Source organism: Dioscorea cayenensis, chromosome 2 (assembly GCF_009730915.1).
Source record: "Dioscorea cayenensis subsp. rotundata cultivar TDr96_F1 chromosome 2, TDr96_F1_v2_PseudoChromosome.rev07_lg8_w22 25.fasta, whole genome shotgun sequence".
In the NCBI taxonomy this organism is placed as follows: domain Eukaryota; kingdom Viridiplantae; phylum Streptophyta; class Magnoliopsida; order Dioscoreales; family Dioscoreaceae; genus Dioscorea; species Dioscorea cayenensis.
Window position 1 is genome coordinate 23,550,108 of NC_052472.1, and position 19,960 is coordinate 23,570,067.

General features: G+C 36.2%; 3 protein-coding genes and 1 pseudogene across 3 annotated transcripts; all 4 read left to right on the forward strand.

The window, feature by feature from the left end:
* The first annotated feature begins 2,234 nt into the window (after positions 1–2,234).
* LOC120275346 (subtilisin-like protease 4) lies at positions 2,235–4,094 on the forward strand. Its single transcript, XM_039281890.1, has 3 exons — positions 2,235–2,946; positions 3,032–3,625; positions 3,709–4,094. The coding sequence occupies exons 1-3, from the start codon at positions 2,235–2,237 to the stop codon at positions 4,092–4,094; spliced, it is 1,692 nt and encodes a 563-aa protein (XP_039137824.1).
* Positions 4,095–5,751: 1,657 nt separating this feature from the next.
* LOC120275355 lies at positions 5,752–6,068 on the forward strand (annotated as a pseudogene).
* Positions 6,069–10,309: 4,241 nt separating this feature from the next.
* On the forward strand, positions 10,310–12,043 carry LOC120275365 (subtilisin-like protease 4). The gene is made up of 2 exons (XM_039281912.1): positions 10,310–11,638; positions 11,864–12,043. The coding sequence occupies exons 1-2, from the start codon at positions 10,310–10,312 to the stop codon at positions 12,041–12,043; spliced, it is 1,509 nt and encodes a 502-aa protein (XP_039137846.1).
* An 85-nt stretch (positions 12,044–12,128) lies between these two features.
* LOC120275373 (subtilisin-like protease 4) lies at positions 12,129–19,391 on the forward strand. The gene is made up of 3 exons (XM_039281924.1): positions 12,129–12,411; positions 12,584–12,680; positions 17,162–19,391. Exons 1-3 carry the CDS (start codon positions 12,129–12,131, stop codon positions 19,389–19,391), a joined length of 2,610 nt encoding a protein of 869 aa, XP_039137858.1.
* Positions 19,392–19,960: the final 569 nt, after the last annotated feature.

Consider the following 19,960-nt stretch of genomic DNA (forward strand, 5'->3'; position numbering starts at 1 on the left):
ATATATATATTAATCAAGCAACTCCATGATATAGAAATCCAAATTAACTAATATCAGCCACCACCACCACCAACATTATGAGAAGATGCAACCTAAATTATAGAACACCTTTAGTAAAAATTATATATATGCTCCATTAATCTAATCAAATATTCAAAATTCCAACCAAAATGAAAGGATGGCCTATCAGAAGGAAAAAGGAAAAGGCTTGCTAGTTGACATCGGACTCTGAGAACTCTGATTGAAGACACAAATGCCGCATAATAAAAAGAAATGGTAAAATACTGGGCATGATAAAAAAATGTGAAGTTAATCAATAAACAAAGCTGGCATCCTACTGCTATTAACAATGACTAGTTAGAAACAATTTCAGTGAACATGGATCATGCAACCAATTTGAAGGCTATAGATTGAAATCAAAAAGCAACAAAAGGAACCAAGGAACATGTACATAAGCAGCAATTTTCAAACACATATTTATACCTATGCTGGAATATACACCATTAAAAGTCAAATAACTGACTATTGCCTAAATACCCAAGTTGGTATTATTTTCCACAAGGAAACAATCACAAGATGCCTATAAAAGTACAATCTAGTAAATCTTTTAATTTAGCCAAATAAAGATCCCAAACCACACATAAAAGATTAGCATTGATCCTTCTTCCCAAAAACTATTCTCAACAATGGTGAGCTAAATTGGTCTTCACCCATATCATCACGCAATCAGTGGATTTTGCTGAAGAGGGCAAGGAGTACTTTTCCCAACCATGGTCTATCGTCTGGGCAAAACTAGGAATCTCCATCCCCATCTCTATTTGGTTTTTTTGGATAGTGGAGTAGAATCTATTTTCTATAGTCTACCATATTGTCTTAATAGCGAAGTAATAGTGCCATTAACTGCCATGAAGAAAGTTGAAGGTTCGATCCCCTTCTAAAACATGGTTGAGGATTTAAAGAGTATGTGGGTTGACTTGTCCAATTGTTTCTTAAAAAAAATTGATAGTCGCCGTAGGTTTTGTAATTCTATTTGTCGTTTGGATCCATCTCTATTGGATTGCGTTTTGTCATCTGTTGGTGTTTTTTTATATTTCTCGTCTTCCTTTCTATTTCTTGCCCTTATCTTTTGTACTCTTTTTATTTTCTATTAATTGTCGCTTATCCACTTTCTAAAAAAATTCTCTAAAATCAGTTTAAAAATAATTATCATAAATGAATTTGTGTTAGTGGATATCCTATGTATATATATACTATTTTTAAAGACAAAATGTACTTAATAGACTACTAAACTCATTGCTTAATATTAAATTTTTTTTTGAGATGACTAACATTGCCATCTTAAAATGCATTAAAGAATAATCAATAATTTGATAAGTCTATTTCGTGAATCCAGTATGTAAAAATAGCGTTACTTTTAAAAATTTGCTCGTTAATAAAACTAACAAATGTATAACCTGATTTTACCACAAAAGAACATATAATAGAGAAATTATGCTTATTCTTTTTGTCCTCCGAGAAAACTTCGACGAAAGAATCATTACCAACAGTACTCCAAAACTTAATAGGATACCAAACTTTTTTATCATACAATAAGCAAGAAGCTACTTACGGGAAACATAGTGAGCATAAGATCCCTTAACAAAAACTTATTGTTTGGAAATTATTAGACATGCATTGAGGGGAAATTATTAGACATGCTTTCGGGTCTCTATCTATATTTAAGGGCCACTCCACTCAATTTAAGCAATAATATCTATCGTTTTATTTTCTTGTTAAAGCCTCATGGGAAAGTATAGATTGCTTACATTGCTTTATTCCTTGTTCTTTTTTCAATGTTTTAACTCTTTTTACAGACATAGTTTTGGCAAACCGTTAACTTCGGTTCTCGATGACCAACATGACAAGAAAGAAAGCCAACTTCGAACCTACATTGTTCACATCCGAAGGCCGAAGCACGATGAGTTGCTTGGTGATGAAGATGTAGAAGATTGGCATAGATCTTTCTTGCCAAACACTACTCTTGATACTTGGTGAGCCACGGTTGATTCACTCGTATCATCATGCAATTAGTGGGTTCAGTTTGCAAGACCGACTTCGGGAAGAAGTGAGGGCCATAGAGTCCATGGAAGGCTTCTTGATAGCCCGTCCATCTAGGACACTAAAGCTCTCCACTACCTACACACCAAGGTTCTTGGGTTTAGACCGTCAAAGTGGTTTTATGGGTTGACTCGTTCATGGGGTCAGGGGTCATAATTGGTGTTGTTGACAGTGGTATCACTCCAAACCATGCTTCTTTTATGGATGATGGCACAATGCCACCTAAACCCCCCACATGGAAGGGGAGTTGTCGTTTCCGCAACAAAACACTATGCAACAACAAGCTCATTGGCGCTATTGCATTTCGCGGCTCAAGAAGGCCTTCACCAAAAGATGCTAAGAACGACGGGCATGGGACACATGTTGCGAGCATTGCACTGGAAGTTTTGTTGATAACGCCGATGTTCTTGGGCTTGCCGGGGCACCGCATCGAGCACTCGCACCTAAAAGCTCATCTTGCTATTTATAAGGCTTGCTCCACTAGCGATTTGCGAGTGATGCGAGATATTGTGGCAGCTATAGAAGAAGCCATAAAAAATGGTGTGGATATTCTCTCCCTTTCCTTGGGACAACAATCTCTTCCTTTCTATGATGATGACATGATGATTGCAACGCTCTCTGCTATTAGAGCGAAAATATTTGTTTGTATGGCTGCAGGAAACTCAGGCCCTTATCGAAAAAGTGTTGAGAATGGTGCTCCATGGATCCTTACTGTTGGAGCTAGCACCCATGATAGGAGGGTTAGCGCCACTGTCAAACTAGGAAATGGTGTGGAAGTTGAAGGAGAATCTGGATACCAGCCAAGCACTTTCAATGCTACTGGTAACATCATCTTCCCCGGCTTTGGAGGTCAAAATGGCACACGAGGATGCAAGAAAAAAATCCTTCAATAACACTAATGTAAAGGGAAAGATTGTTCTGTGTGATATTGAAGAAGGCAAGTATAGAGACATGAGCGTCAATGTGAAAGCTGCTGGAGGGGTGGGGATGATAGTGTTGGATACATCTAGGGAAGGAGCTACTACTTTATCTTATGACTATGTACTCCCAACAGCTCATGTCAACTACACCACCGCACGCAAAATTGTGAATTACCTCAGAAACACAAGTTCAGCTGCTACCGCAACAATTGCATTTAATGGTACAAAGTTTGGAGCACGACCATCTCCAACAGTCGGTTTCTTCTCTTCAAGAGGTCCACATCCTTATAATGGTGGGATAATAAAGCCCCGATATCCTTGGACCGGGGTGAATATCCTTTCTGCATGGCCGCTAGACTCGGACCAAATCCGAATGGTCCTCCGGGCTCATATTTTTAACTTCGACGATGGAACATCAATGGCCACACCTCATCTCGCGGGGATTGCTGCACTACTCAAGAACATTCACAAGAATTGGTCAACCGCAACAATTAAGTCAGCAATCATGACAACTGCCAATAGGTTTGATCTTGATGGAAACCCAATTCTTGATGACTATAAGGAACATATCAATCATGCAAATGCGATCGACATGGGTTCGGGGACAAGTGAATCCCATTGCGATCAATGATCCCTAGACTTATATATGACATAAACCCAGACCACTACATTCAGTACCTTTGTGGTCTAGGATACAATGACACACAAGTTTCCACTGTTGCCGGCAGTTTAGTTCAATGTTCTATTGTTGGCAGCATTGCTCCCGAGGATCTTAACTATCCTTCCATATCAATATCTCTAGATCCCTCGAAAACAAAGTCCATTAATCGTACACTAACAAATGTCGGGGATGCTAATGAGGTTTACAACATAGATGTTGAAGAACCAAAAGGAATCACTGTGGTTGTCTCTCCATCTTCAATTCAATTTTCACAAATTGGCGAGGAGAAAAACATCACTCTTGAATTTAGCAGTAAGGGAATGCCTTTAAACCAAGGTAATATTTTGGATGGGCAACTTCAACTGGACTCTGGAAAGCACTTCATAAGGAGTCCCATATCAGTCACCATCCTTTGAAAATCTTTGAATTATGAAAAAGGATTTGCATACAAGTTTATTTCTCAATTAATAAATACTGAATTTAAATCTGCGTCTAATGTTGTTTTTAGTTTCTATTTACCATACTCAATAATCTATAATAATTGGTATGGAATCTTTAGGGAGTGATTGCATGTCCAACTCTGTTATGCACAATTGTAGTCATGTATAAATATGTCAAGCGTGATACTTAGACTTGAAGTTATTGCCATAAGATTTATGCTACACCCCAGGTTCAGTCATGTTGAGGATATGTAGCCTTTAATTAAGGTTTTTTATATATGATCCTTGATTACATGCTAATCTTTTGTATTCATTTTTTTCTTTATTGTTTGATATGATTTGATTTGTAATAGTTCTTCCTTTCTCATGTGATATGATTTAATTTGTAATAGTTATGTAAATGATTATAAATAGAACACTCTCACCACCCTTTCAAGCGTGGTGGTTTAACATTCTCAAGTCAGATAGACCTAAAGTGTGGAAAACAACAGTGAGCCTAGAGGGCATGAATCCAGTAAGTAAGCAAGACCTCTGAAATTGTCTCTAAGCAGAAAATATTGTAAATATTTGAAGTTTGTAACACAAGTCAATAACAATAAACTTGTCTACAATGAATGTGCACTTGGAAATCACTAACCTCTGCTAAGCTATGTACCCACCATACTAAATTTCTCCTCATTTGATAAAAAAAAAAATTTAATAATGCAATTATGAGCGTGACAACTTAATAAGAAATTCAGTAAAATCATTTTGGGATTATGTAGAGATTAAGAGATATGGTTAAAATCTTTAAAGGAGTTTTCAAGAAATTCAGAATATAGCTTATTAAAATAACTAAGTATAAAAAATAATAGATGTAAAAACAAGTCTTATAAACAAAAATAATTTGTTGAAACATACTTGTATTAAAATAAATAAATAAATAAATAAATAAATAAATAAATAAATAAATAAATAAATGTTTCATGATCCCATTTTAAAGAAACTAATCCAAGTATTTTTAAAATGAATAAATAAGTAAATAAATAAATACAACAATAACAAAATCTGAAATTTTTTCAATTCATTAATAAATTAATAAAAACAAATCTGAAAATATATAATTAATCAAGACAGTAATTTATATGTGGATTTATTTAATCGGAAACGTCCAAGCTTCAGAATTTCAACTTGAACAACCAAATGAAATGCGTTACTCTTGCAATCAAAACTCTATGGCAAAGGAAATCCAAACTAATAAAACCTTAGTCACCACTACCACCACCAACGTAATCAGAAGATGCAAGCTAAATAATATAACATCCTCAGTAAAAATTATATATGGCATCATTCATAATAGTCAAATATTCATAATTCCAACTAGATTGAAAGGATATTTTATCAAAAGGACAAAGAAAAGGCTTGCTCATTGATACAGGTCTCCAATTGGAAACACAATTAATGCTGCATAATATGAAGAATTGGGAAAATATTGGGCACAATAAAAAACGTGAAGTTAATTAATCAATATTAGAGAATAGACGAGGTTTTCAAATCATTGTGCAGCCATGAACTTTACATAAGTTGGTGCTATGGGGAGTGTTTAAGCCTATTGTTGGATTTGTATTGTGGTTTCGTTTCTATGCTTTGATGGTTTCTGGTGCCGACGTGGTTGCAGACACTCCTCAATCCACGCCGCAACTAGTTCGCCGCCCAGCACTACAAGGCTCTCACCCAGCGTCTCAAGAAGACGCTGGCTTGGCTCCCACGTGAGGTCGTCGATGCGAGGACCCAGCGTCTCAAACGCGCCATGGATCTCTCCATGAAGCATGAGTACTTGAGCAAAGATCTGCAGGCTTTGCAGACACCATTTAGAAGCTATCTTGAGGACATGTTGGCTCTTGTAAAGAAAGAGAGAGTTGAACGTGAGGCTTTGGCGCTCTTCCCCTCTATCAGCACGTCATTCCATGAGGAGTCTTTCTAAGACATGCATTTGCTTGTCATTTAAGTTGTAATAAATAAGACACAGTTGGGACTCGGTTTGTTCTGCTTTGCTTAAAAAGATTTTGGCCCTTAATCTCTCATTGCCTTAGAAACACATTTATTTAAACACTACTGCTTATGTTGAAATTCAACTAAAACCACGGACAAACGGTGCTTATGTTGATCTATTCCACCACACGCAGTGTGAAAATTGAAGTTCATGTCGAAATTGTGATTTGTTCTTTGTAAAAAATATATAAAAAAAAAAGAATATTAAAAAAAAAAAATTGAATAAGGAATGAAAAGGGATCTCTCACAAGTGACCAAGTATGTAACCAGCATTGTGGGAATAGTGGAGCTCTTATTTCCATGCAATTGCATGCCACTGAAATTAAGTATATATATCATGATGATCAAGTATGTTGTGAGATAGGGGAGAGAGAATAAGAAACATGCAATAGTACATGGTTCATTAGGAAATAAGAATAAAAAAAATGGATCCCACTATACAAAGGATACACATGGAGGTTTCAAGATGAGAAGAATGTATGCATGATGAGATGCATGTACCTAAGAGGCCGGTCCCACCTAAACAAATATATGTATATGAAAATAAATGAATGAATGATAAAAAAAAAGAAAAAAAGAAAGAAAAAAAAATCATATAATGATTTGCATGCATTGTCACGTGCATTGATATATATATAAATCAATATAAAAAAAAGGGAGGGGGTCCTACCATGCACATGGGAATAAGTCAATGATAAGTATATATATAAAATAATGAAATCTAGCCAATTTTTGCATGAATTATCAAAAAAATAAAAATAAATAAAAAAATTAAAAGTAAGGAAAGCAAAGCTGATGGGTTGGATAACTACATACACAACAATGGATGGTGTTTATTCAGTAACAAGAAGCAAGTATGGCCTTCTAAGCTTGGATGTTTAATTTGATACATAGCATTTTACAAGGCATAAATATGTGGTTGATGAAGACTCGATAAATTCGAAGCCATGATAAACATGTCACACCGAAGCAATTATGAAGTAGCGTTTAAATATGTTCATATTGAAGCAATGTCAAAATGCACATTTTGGGGCAGTGACAAATTCTTTTAGAAAGTATACAAATTTCAAGGCGGTAATGAGATATATTTTAAAGTAGCAAGGCATGCAACATGGCGACAAGGCACAAACAGCGGCAGTAATATATATATATATATATATATATTAATATATGTATATACTAAATAATAAGATTTATAATTTGCAAATTTTCTTGCCTTTACTTGTATTTGAGCCCTTAATCGGAGGTTCCTAAGATTTCAGTCTGGGGTAATTAATAATAGAGGCTTGCCTCTATTAGGAAAGGAAGAACCCACAAAGATAAAAATAATAATAATATTTGTGATTCGATATATATCACCTGGTGTCCCTTCACTAACACGACACTAGGGCGCATATTTTCGATCCCACACCCATCTTCCATCAAGTGGAACCCTCAAAACATCAAAACTCTACCGCTCGAAAATTGACGTTATTAACAAAATACCCATGTTAGGCCATGTCTCATTTTTCCAGAAAGCCATAGGTTAGCTCCTTAATACGCCCAACATCATTAAGATGATAGAATTCAGCAGAAAAATGGCATGCTCACAAACAAAGCTGGTGACTCATGCTCGTTGACCCGTATTCCATCAAGTGGGACCCTCAAAACACCAAAACTTCATCACTCAGTAAGTGATGTTATTACCAAAATACCCATGTTAGGCCTTGTCCCATTTTTCCAGAAAGCTACAGGCTACCTCCTCAATAAGCCCCGTATCAGAACTCTATAGGCTTGTAGAAAGCCTTCAAATCTGCGGTGAACACTAATCGCGTGTTTAACCATGATGGTGGTGTAGTCCGATTGTTGTCGTCTTCATCCCCATCATCCTCATCGTCCAACAATGGGAAGGACCAGTTGTCTTCCATCAAATCACAGGATTATCCAAGTAATTCCATCTTTAGCTATTTATTTGTGATCACCTTTTTAATTAGTGAATGTAATTTTAGCTGTGTGCCTGAGTCATTGTAAGTTGCTTGTCCAATGGTTAAAAAAAACCAGCAACAACAATGAATATAATCTTTTTCTAACCCTTAGGGGCCGTTTGGTATGGGGAAAGTAACAATTTTCCCTGGAAAGTTGAGGTTGTGAAAAGCTTTCATATGTTTCGTTGAAAAAAAGACCATGTAAAGTAATGGTCAAATTGTAATTACTTTCTCTTTGATCAATGAAAAGGATTCATAGGGGGAGGGGGTGTGAAACGGATTACATCATGGGTGGGAAAGTAGGAGACATGTAAAATTCCAATTTCACCCTTTTCTAACATTAAAATTCTTATCTTTTGTCCTGTCTTCTTTTTAAAAACCCTAACTTTAGCATAGAACTTCTCCACCGTCTTCCTTTTCAAAACTGTAGCGCAAGCCAATCTCGATAAGTCATATAATTTTTTGTAATTTTTTTAAGAATCTTTTCTTATTGCCTTTGATATTGTTTTATTGATAATGGATTCTTATTGAAAACTCATTGAAAGAAACATGCACAATACCTTTTCTTTAGGTGAGATCTATCCACAAAAAGATTGCCAAAATTCATATAGGAAGCGTGCCTCTTGGATAAAGTTCGGGTAATCATATTTCTCATAATAGAAAAGCAAGAATTAAATATCTACTTTTGTCTGGTATATAAGCAATTTTCTTAATTTATTTATATATAAACCATTGATTAATGTGAAAATTAAAACATAGTTAAAATTAAAATAATTGATATTCATTGAAGGGTAAAATTGAGAATAAACATAACTTTGCATGGAAAAGTTATTCATAACAAACAAAGGAATTCATTTTGCATATATTTCAATTGCAATTTTCAAGGTTCATACCAAACACGTATTGTTACTTTACATGAAAAGTAAATGCAGTGAAAATGAATGCAAGAAAATACTTTGCAGGAAAAGTGTTTCCATGCAAAGTACCAAACGGGCCCTTAGTGTTTCGAATATAATCTTTCAAAAATTATGACCCTTTTACACATAGTTACTCTATTTTTTAAAATTAATGATGCACTTGACAATGTGAGCACTATTACATGGAATATATGGTTGGAACGAGATGCAACTTTAGAGGCAAAGAAGGCAAAATTGGACAACTCTGCTGTCTCAGCAAACCCAACTTGGAGTTCATAGGGACCTAAATGGATTTAGGTGATCATTTCGAGAGAGCAACCTAATCAAGAGCTATCACAGCTGGCTGGCTCATTACTCTATTTATGCTTTTCTTGTTTTGGTCCTTCTGTAGTGTTATGGTTGTAGTCACTGTGGGTTTTGTGCTTCTGTTTGTCATTTGGATCCATCTCTAGTGGATTGCATTCTGTCATCTACCGGTGTTTTATGTATTTCACGTCTTCCTTTTTATTTCTTGCGTTTGCCCGTCTGTACTCTTTTTATTTTCTATTTACTATGGTTTATTTACTCTAAAAAAAAGCTTTCTAAAACTAATTTAAAAAATAATTATCATAAATGAATTTGTGTGAGTGGATGTCGTATGTATATATAATTTTTAAAGACTAGATTTACTTAATAGACAACTGAACTCATTTCTTAATATTAATTTTTTTTTGAGATGAACAACATTACCATCTTAATTAAATGCATTAAAGAATGATCAATAATTTGAGAAGTCTATTTCATGAATTCAGTATGTACAAATAGCATTACTTTTAAAAATTTGCCACAACAGAACATATAAAAGAGAAATTATGCTTATTCTTTTTGTCCTCCCCGAAGACCTCGACAAAAGAATCATTACCAAGGCTACTCCAAAAATTAATAGGATATGAAAACTTGTTTATCATATAAAAAGCAAGAAGCTGCTTGTAGGAAACATAGGGAGGCATAGGATCCCTTAACAAAAACTTATTGTGTGCAAATTATTAGACACATGTCGAGGGGAAACTGTTTGACATGCTTTTGGGTCTCTAATTGGTATCTATCTTTCTATCTATATATATAAGAATCACTCCACTCAATTAAGCAATCATCTCTATTACTTTAAATTCTTATTGAAGCCTCATGGGAAAGTATAGATTGTTTACATTGCTTTATTCCCTGTTCTTTTTTCAATGCTTTAACTCCTTTTACAGGCATAGTTTTGGCAACCAGTTATCTTCTGTTCTTGATGACCAACATGACAAGAAAGAAAGCCAATCGAACCTACATTGTTCATGTCCAAAGGCCGAAGCACGATGAGTTGCTTGGTGATGAAGATGTAGAAGATTGGCATAGATCTTTCTTGCCAAACACTACTCTTGATACTGGTGAGCCACGACTAGTTCACTCATACCGTCATGCAATTAGTGGGTTCGCTGCAAGATTGACTTCAGAAGAAGTGAGGGCTATAGAGTCTATGGAAGGGTTTTTGATAGCCAGACCATCTAGGATACTAAAGCTCTCCACTACTTACACACCAAGATTCTTGGGTTTAGACCATCAAAGTGGTTTATGGGTTGACTCATCCATGGGGTTAGGCGTCATAATTGGTGTTGTTGATAGTGGCATCACTCCAAACCATGTTTCTTTCATGGATGATGGCACAATGCCACCCAAACCCCCCAAATGGAAGGGGCGTTGTCGTTTTCACAACAAAACACTATGCAACAACAAGCTCATTGGCGCTATTGCATTTCGTGGCTCAAGAAGGCCTCAACCAAAAGATCCTAAGAATGGCGGGCATGGGACACATGTTGCAGGCATTGCCGCCGGAAGTTTTGTTGATAACGCTAATGTTCTTCGGCTTGCTAGGGGCACCGCATCAGGCACTGCACCTAAAGCTCATCTTGCTATTTATAAGGTTTGCTTCACTAGTGGCTGTAGTGGTGCAGATATTGTGGCAGCAATAGAAGAAGCCATGAAAAATGGTGTGGATATTCTCTCACTTTCCCTAGGAAAAAAATCTATTCCCTTTTATGATGATGACATAATGATTGCAACACTCTCTGCTGTTAGAGCGAAAATATTTGTTTGTATGGCTGTAGGAAACTCAGGCCCTTATCGAGAAAGTGTTGAGAATGGTGCTCTTTGGATCCTTACTGTTGGAGCTAGCACCCACGATAGGAGGGTTAGTGCCACCGTCAAACTAGGAAACGGTGTGGAAGTTGAAGGAGAATCTGGATACCAGCCAAGAACTTTCAATGCTACAGGTAACATCATCTTCCCAGGCTTTGGAGCTCAGAATGGCACAGTAGGATGCATGAAAAACTCCTTCAATAATACTGATGTAAAGGGAAAGATTGTTTTGTGCAATATTGAAGAGGGCAAGTACAGAGACATGAGTGTTAATGTGAAAGATGCTGGTGGGGTGGGGATGATAGTGTTGGATACATCTAGGGAAGGAGCTACTACTTTATCTTATGACTATGTACTCCCAACAGCTCATGTCAACTACACCACCGCAAGCAAAATTGTGAATTACCTCGAAACACAAGTTCACCGCTACACGCAACAATTGCATTTAATGGTACAAAGTTTTGGAGCACCCGACCATCTCCAACGATCAGCTTTCTCTCTTCAAGAGGTCCACATCCTTATAATGGTGGGATAATAAAGCCCTCGATATCCTTGGACCAGGGGTGAATATCCTTTCCGCATGGCCGCTTAGACCTGGACCAAATCCGAATGGTCCTCCGTGCTCATATTTTTAACTTCGATGATGGAACATCAATGGCCACACCTCATCTCGCAGGGATTGCCGACATTACTAAAAAGCACTCACGAGGAATTGGTCATCCGCAAAGCAATCATATCGAGCAATTATGACAAACCGCCAACAGGTTTTGATCTTGATGGAAACCCAATTCTTAATGACTATGAGGAACATATCAATCGTGCAAAGCCTCATCGACATGGGTTCGTGGACAAGTGAATCACTGCTAGTACCAATGACCCTGGACTTATTTATGATATAAACCCTAACCACTACATTCAATACCTTTGTGGTCTAGGATACAATGACACACAAGTTTCCACCGTCACCGGTAGTTCGCTCAATGTTCATTGTTGGCAACATCGCCCCTGAGGATCTTAACTATCCTTCCATATCAATATCTCTAGATCCCTCAAAAACAAAGTCTGTTAATCGCACACTAACAAATGTCGGGGATGCTAATGAGGTTTACAACATAGATGTTGAAGAACCAAAAGGAATCAGTGTGGTTGTCTCTCCATCTTCAATTCAATTTTCACAAATTGCCGAGGAGAAAAACATCAGTAAGGGAATGCCTTTAAACCAAGGTAATATTTTGGATGGGCAACTTAAACCTGACTCTGGAAAGCACTTCATAAGGAGCCCCATATCAATCACCATCCTTTGAAAATCTCTGAATTATGAATAAGGATTTGCACACAAGTTTATTTTTCAACTAATAAATACTGAATTTAAATCTGCGTCTAATGTTATTTTTAGTTTCTTTTTACAATACTCAGCAATCTATAATAATTGGTCTGGAATCCTTGGGAAGTGATTGCATGTCCAGCTCTGTTATGCATAGTTTTACTCATATGTATAAATATGGCAAGCGTGATACTTAGACATGAAGTTAAAGTATAGAATTTATATATGTTGTTTTGTCATAAGATTTATGCTACACCCCAGGCTCAGTTAGATGGACCCAAAGTGCGTAAAACAATAGTAAGCCTATAGGGTATGAACCCAATAAGCAAGCAAAATCTTTTTAAGTAGAAAATATTATAAATGTTTGAAGTTTGTAACACAAGTCAATAACAAAAGACTTTTCCACAACGAGTGTGCACTTAGAACTCATTAACCTCTGCTAAGCTATGTACCCACTATACTAAATTACTCCTCATTTGATAAAAAAATAATAAAAAATGTAATTATGAGCTTGATAACCTAGTAAGAAATTCAATAAAATCATTTTGGGATTATGTAGAGTTTAAAATAAATGGTTATAATCTATAAAGCAGTTTTTAAGAATTTCAATGTGTGCATCGTAATCAGATAACTAAGCATAAAAACTAATAGATGTAAAACAAATCTTATAAACAAAATGATTTGTCGAGACATACACTTATTAAAATTAATAAATAAATCTATAAATAAATACATACATGTATTAAAGGTCATCATTTGATTATCCCAATTTAAAGAAATTAATCCAATTATTTTTAAAATAAATAAATAAATAAACACAACAATAAAAAAAAATTCTGAAATTTTTACAATTAATTGATACATTAATAAAAAAATGTGACAATTTATAGTTAATCAAGACAGAAATTTATATGTGGATTTATTTAACTGAAACCTCTAAACTTCATAACTCCAACTTGAACACTCGAATGAAATGCACAAGAAAGGCCATATATATAATAAAAATAAATCCAATTTATCCTTAAGCTATTATATGTGGATTTCGTTGTTGTTGTTGTAAGTGGATAAATCACATTAATTAGAAAAAAACTGGTTGTATTTAAAAAAACATCATGGTAATTGACCATCATGGTTAAAACTGGTTGTTTTAAACAAGAATAAAACACCGTGAAATTAAAGGGGTTTTGCAGGAGTCATATGAACAAGGTCAAAAGAGTAGAAAACCAGTAGATAAACAATGTATGAGTTATCTTGGGATTGATGGTGGAGTAGTTAATTATAACAAAGCTCCATATGAGGACTGAATAGAAACCAAGAAATTAAGAGATCTAGGCTAGAACAAATGCATAAATTTAATAAATAGAAAGCATCAACTGCCAAAACCAGGTCAATCAATCCTATAAATATGTCAAAATCTATAGATTCACAATAATTTAATAATAAAAAAAATAGATTCACAAGAACATTAGAAGACCATCATCAATGTGAAATACCAACTCACAACAGCAAAATCTTGTTGGGTTTCAGCCCATTTGGGCTAGAAGAAATAATTGGGCTTGGCCCAAGTTGAAGAAAAAAAAAAAATGCATCAATAATGGAAGCCACTTGAGGATTTAATGGTAATTTTTCCATTGGTATTTATAACCAAGTGAGATGATGAGGATATTGGTGAGGTCAGCCAAGAAAAGGGAAAGAAGGCAAAATGTGAGGGTTTGAAGGCAAGGAAACCAAGAAGAAGAGGAAGACAAAGGAGGCTAGGGTTGAGCAAAGCAAGATGATCGGTCGGCAAATCGGTGCCGGATTTCGCCCCAACTTCGGGTAGTCAATCCTTGCAGGTAGTTCTCCCAGCCTACCGGTTTTGATCTTCCTTAATCTCTTCTTGATGTCTCTCTTTGTTATCCATTATGTGTGTTGATGATGTATGTGTGCCAAGAGCTTGCTCTTGAGTTGTTGTGCCTTCTTCTTTGTTATCCTCTAGTTGTATCTAGAGAGAAACCTTCTTTGTTATCCTCTAGATGTATCTAGAGAGAAACCTCTTTGATCCTCTAGTTGTATCTAGAGAGAGACCTCATTGTATCCCATTGTTGATGTAGTGAAGCATGTTTAAGAGGCTCTAAGGAGTCCCGTGGTTTTTTCCTCGATTCGTAGGGTTTTCCACGCTAAATCGTTGTTTTGCATTGTTGTATGTTTGTTCATCCCATTCTAACAAGAATTGAGGGGTTTGGTAGTGTTTTATACTTGAGTTGGAGCCTTGAAGATTTGTAGAACATTTGGGAAGATTTTGAAGCCTCAAAGGATCTAGTTCAAGGTGTTACCAGTTCACGCGGGCTGCACGTGGGCCGCGCAAACTTGTTAGTGAAGTGTGACGATTTGTAGAACATTTGGGAAGATTTGTAGAACAGTAACAGTACTACAGTGCCAGTGAACAGTAACATTGCTACAATAATTTCCGCAGTTTTCCACTGTTTCAAAATATCGTCCAAACCCCAACAAATCTAAATCATAGTTACAGAGTTGAGAAATGCCATAAAAAGACAAGTATCTCCAACCACTACAATCTCATAAAAAAGACTGACATTCCCTATCAAGATAACAGCAGAATAAACAAACAAATAAAAATTAAGAAGTCAATAGTTACAACATGCAACCAACAATCTCAATTAAAAACTAAAAATAGATTTTAATTCATAAAATCTAAATTAAAAAAAATTCCCAAATCACAACCAGTAACAATGCCGTTAAAGACAATCAAGAAGCTATATATATATATATATATATATTAATCAAGCAACTCCATGATACAGAAATCCAAACTAATAAAACCTCAGCCGCCACCACCACCACCAACAACATCATCATCAGAAGATGCAACCTAAATTATAGAACACCTTTAGTAAAAATTATATATATGCTCCATTAATCTAATCAAATATTCAAAATTCCAACCAAAATGAAAGGATGGCCTATCAGAAGGAAAAGGAAAAGGCTTGCTAGTTGACATCGGACTCTGAGAACTCTGATTGAAGACACAAATGCCGCATAATAAAAAGAAATGGTAAAATACTGGGCATGATAAAAAAAATGTGAAGTTAATCAATAAACAAAGCTGGCATCCTACTGCTATTAATAATGACTAGTTAGAAACAATTTCAGTGAACATGGATCATGCAACCAATTTGAAGGCTATAGATTGAAATCAAAAAGCAACAAAAGGAACCAAGGAACATGTACATAAGCAGCAATATTCAAACACATATTTATACCTATGCTGGAATATACACCATTAAAAGTCAAATAACTGACTATTGCCTAAATACCCAAGTTGGTATTTTTTTTCCACAAGGAAACAATCACAAGATGGCTATAAAAGTACAATCTAGTAAATTTTTTAATTTAACCAAATAAAGATCCGAAACCACACATAAAAGATTGGCATTGATCCTTCTTCCCAAAAAATTATTCTCAACAATGGTTAGCCAAATTAGCATTCACCCGTATCATCACGCAATTTGTGGATTTGCTGAAGAGTGCCGTCCGAAGAAGTGAGAGCCACCGGAGAGTGAGGGCAAGGAGTACTTTTCCCAACCTTGTTCCTTTGTCTAGGCAAAACTAGGAATCTCCATCCCCATCTCTATTTGGATAGGGGAGTAGAATCTATTTTCCATAGTCTACCATATTATCGCATATTGTTGCAATAGGCAAGTGATAGTGCCATTAACTGCCATGCAGAAAGTTGAAGGTTCGATCCCCTTCTAAAACATGGTTGAGGATTTAAAGAGTATATGGGGTGGCTTGTCCAATTGTTGAAAAAAAAAATTGATAGTTGTTGTAGGTTTTGTGCTTCTGTTTGTCATTTGGATCCATCTTTATTGGTGTTTTTTGTATTTCTCGTCTTTCTTTCTATTTATTTCCTTCGTCTATTAGTACTCTTTTTATTTTCTATTAATAGTGTTTTATCCACTTTTCCAAAAAAAAAATCTTTAAAATTAGTTTAAAAATAATTATCATAAATAAATTTGTGTTAGTGGATGTCCTATGTATATATACTATTTTTAAAGACAAAATGTACTTGATAGACTACTAAACTCATTGCTTAATTTTTTGAGATGACTAACAGTGCCATCTTAAAATGCATTAAAGAATAATCAATAATTTGATAAGTCTATTTCGTAAATTCAGTACTTAAAAATAGCGTTACTTTTAAAAATTTGCTCATTAATAAAACTATCAAATGTATAACCTGATTTTACCACAAAAGAACATATAATTGAGAAATTATGCTTATTCTTTTTGTCCTCCCCGAAGACTTCGACGAAAGAATCATTTCCAAAGGTACTCCAAAACTTAATAGGATACCAAAACTTGTTTATCATACAATAAACAAGAAGCTACTTACGGGAAAATAGCGAGCATTGGATCCCTTAACAAAAACTTATTGTGTGAAAATTATTAGACATGCATTGAGGGGAAATTATTAGACATGCTTTCGGGTCTCTAATTGGTATCTTTCTATATTTAAGGACCGCTCCACTCAATTTAAACAATAATCTCTATCGCTTTATTTTCTTATTGAAGCCTCATGGGAAAGCATAAATTGTTTACATTGCTTTATTCTTTGTTCTTTTTTCAATGCTTTACCTCCTTTTATAGGCATAGTTTTGGTAACCCATTATCTTCGGTTCTCAATGACCAACATGACAAGAAAGAAAGCCAACTTCGAACCTACATTATTCACATCCGAAGGCCGAAGCACGATGAGTTGCTTGGTGATGAAGATGTAGAAGATTGGCATAGATCTTTCTTGCCAAACACTACTCTTGATACTGGTGAGCCACGGTTGATTCACTCGTATCGTCATGCAATTAGTGGGTTCGCTGCAAGACTGACTTCAGAAGAAGTGAGGGCCATAGAGTCCATGGAAGGCTTCTTGATAGCCCGTCCATCTAGGACACTAAAGCTCTCCACTACCTACACACCAAGGTTCTTGGGTTTAGACCGTCAAAGTGGTTTATGGGTTGACTCGTTCATGGGGTCAGGTGTCATAATTGGTGTTGTTGACAGTGGCATCACTCCACACCATGCTTCTTTCATGGATGATGGCACAATGCCACCTAAACCCCCCTCATGGAAAGGGAGTTGTCGTTTCCTCAACAAAACACTATGCAACAACAAGCTCATTGGCGCTATTGCATTTCGTGGCTCAAGAAGGCCTTCACCAAAAGATGCTAAGAACGACGGGCATGGGACACATGTTGCAGGCATTGCCGCCGGAAGTTTTGTTAATAATGCTAATGTTCTTGGGCTTGCTAGGGGCACCGCATCAGGCACTGCACCTAAAGCTCATCTTGCTATTTATAAAGCTTGCTCTACTAGCGGCTGCAGTGGTGCAGATATTGTGGCAGCAATAGAAGAAGCCATGAAAAATGGTGTAGATATTCTCTCACTTTCCTTGGGACAAAAATCTCGTCCCTTCTATAATGATGACATAATGATTGCAACGCTCTCAGCTGTTAGAGCGAAAATATTTGTTTGTATGGCTGCAGGAAACTCGGGCCCTTCGCGAGAAAGTGTTGAGAATGGTGCTCCATGGATCCTTACTGTTGGAGCTAGCACCCATGATAGGAGGGTTAGTGCCATCGTCAAACTAGGAAACGGTGTGGAAGTTGAAGGAGAATCTGGATACCAGCCAAATATTTTCAATGCAACAGGTAACATCATCTTCCCTGGCTTTGGAAGTCAGAATGGCACACTAGGATGCAAGAAAAACTCCTTTAATAACACTAATGTAAAGGGAAAGATTGTTCTGTGCAATATTGAGGAAGGCAAGTACAGAGACATGAGCGTTAATGTGAAAGCTGCCGGAGGGGTGGGGATGATAGTGTTGGATACATTTGTGGAAGGAGCTACTACTTTATCTTATGACTATGTACTCCCAACAGCTCATGTCAACTACACCACCGCACGCAAAATTGTGAATTACCTCAGAAACACAAGCTCAGCTGCTACTGCAACAATTGCATTTAATGGTACAAAGTTTGGAGCACGACCATCTCCAACAGTCGGTTTCTTCTCTTCAAGAGGTCCACATCCTTATAATGGTGGGATAATAAAGCCTGATATCCTTGGACCAGGGGTGAATATCCTTTCTGCATGGCCAGTTAGACCTGGACCAAATCCGAATGGTCCTCCAGGCTCATATTTTAACTTCGACAGTGGAACATCAATGGCCACACCTCATCTCGCGGGGATTGCTGCACTACTCAAGAACATTCACAAGAATTGGTCAACCGCAGCAATTAAGTCAGCAATCATGACAACTGCCAATAGGTTTGATCTTGATGGAAACCCAATTCTTGATGACTATAAGGAACATATCAATCATGCAAATGCGACTGACATGGGTTCAGGACAAGTGAATCCTGTTGCAGTTAATGATCCTGGACTTATATATGACATAAACCCAGACCACTACATTCAGTACCTTTGTGGTCTAGGATACAATGACACACAAGTTTCCACTGTTGCTGGCAGTTCAGTTCAATGTTCTATTGTTGGCAGCATTGCTCCCGAGGATCTTAACTATCCTTCCATATCAATATCTCTAGATCCCTCAAAAACAAAGTCTGTTAATCGTACACTAACAAATGTCGGGGATGCTAATGAGGTTTACAACATAGATGTTGAAGAACCAAAAGGAATTAGTGTGGTTGTCTCTCCATCTTCAATTCAATTTTCACAAATTGGCGAGGAGAAAAACATCATTCTTGAATTTAGTAGTAAGGGAATGCCTTTAAACCAAGGTAATATTTTGTATGGGCAACTTAAACTGGACTCTGGAAAGCACTTCATAAGGAGCCCCATATCAGTCGCCATCCTTTGAAAATCTCTGAATTATGAATAAGGATTTGCATACAAGTTTATTTCTCAATTAATAAATACTGAATTTAAATCCGCGTCTAATGTTGTTTTTAGTTTCTTTTTACCATACTCAGCAATCTATAATAATTGGTCTGGAATCGTTAGGGAGTGATGGCATGTCCAGCTCTGTTATGCATAGGTGTACTCATGTATAAATATGTCAAGTGTGATACTTAGACGTGAAGTTAAAGTATAGAATTTATATATGTTGTTTTGCCATAAGATTTATGCTACACCCCAGACTCAGTCGGATAGACCCAAAGTGTGGAAAACAGCCGTAAACCTAGAGGGTATGAATCTAGTAAGCAAGCAAGACCTCCGAAATTGTCTCCAAGTAGAAAATATTGTAAATATTTGAAATTTGTAACACAAGTCTATAACAATATACTTGTCTACAATGAATGTGCACTTGGAACTCACTTGGAACTCACTAACCTCTACTAAGCTATGTACCCACCATACTAAACTACTCCTCATTTGATAAAAAAAAAAAAAATCAATAATGCAATTATGAGCTTGACAACTTAATAA

What these genes read in the sequence shown, in the direction of transcription:
- LOC120275346 (XM_039281890.1), top strand. Translation starts at nt 2,235, where the DNA reads ATGGGGTCAGGGGTCATAATTGGTGTTGTTGACAGTGGTATCACTCCA. An exon ending in CATCTTCCCCGGCTTTGGAG is followed by an intron (nt 2,947 to 3,031) that starts GTCAAAATGGCA and finishes GTGATATTGAAG; the next exon opens with AAGGCAAGTATAGAGACATG. An exon ending in CGACATGGGTTCGGGGACAA is followed by an intron (nt 3,626 to 3,708) that starts GTGAATCCCATT and finishes TTTGTGGTCTAG; the next exon opens with GATACAATGACACACAAGTT.
- LOC120275365 (XM_039281912.1), top strand. Translation starts at nt 10,310, where the DNA reads ATGACAAGAAAGAAAGCCAATCGAACCTACATTGTTCATGTCCAAAGG. An exon ending in CGCAACAATTGCATTTAATG is followed by an intron (nt 11,639 to 11,863) that starts GTACAAAGTTTT and finishes CTCATCTCGCAG; the next exon opens with GGATTGCCGACATTACTAAA.
- LOC120275373 (XM_039281924.1), top strand. Translation starts at nt 12,129, where the DNA reads ATGACACACAAGTTTCCACCGTCACCGGTAGTTCGCTCAATGTTCATT. An exon ending in GGGAATGCCTTTAAACCAAG is followed by an intron (nt 12,412 to 12,583) that starts GTAATATTTTGG and finishes TGTTATTTTTAG; the next exon opens with TTTCTTTTTACAATACTCAG. An exon ending in ATGCATAGTTTTACTCATAT is followed by an intron (nt 12,681 to 17,161) that starts GTATAAATATGG and finishes CTCCTTTTATAG; the next exon opens with GCATAGTTTTGGTAACCCAT.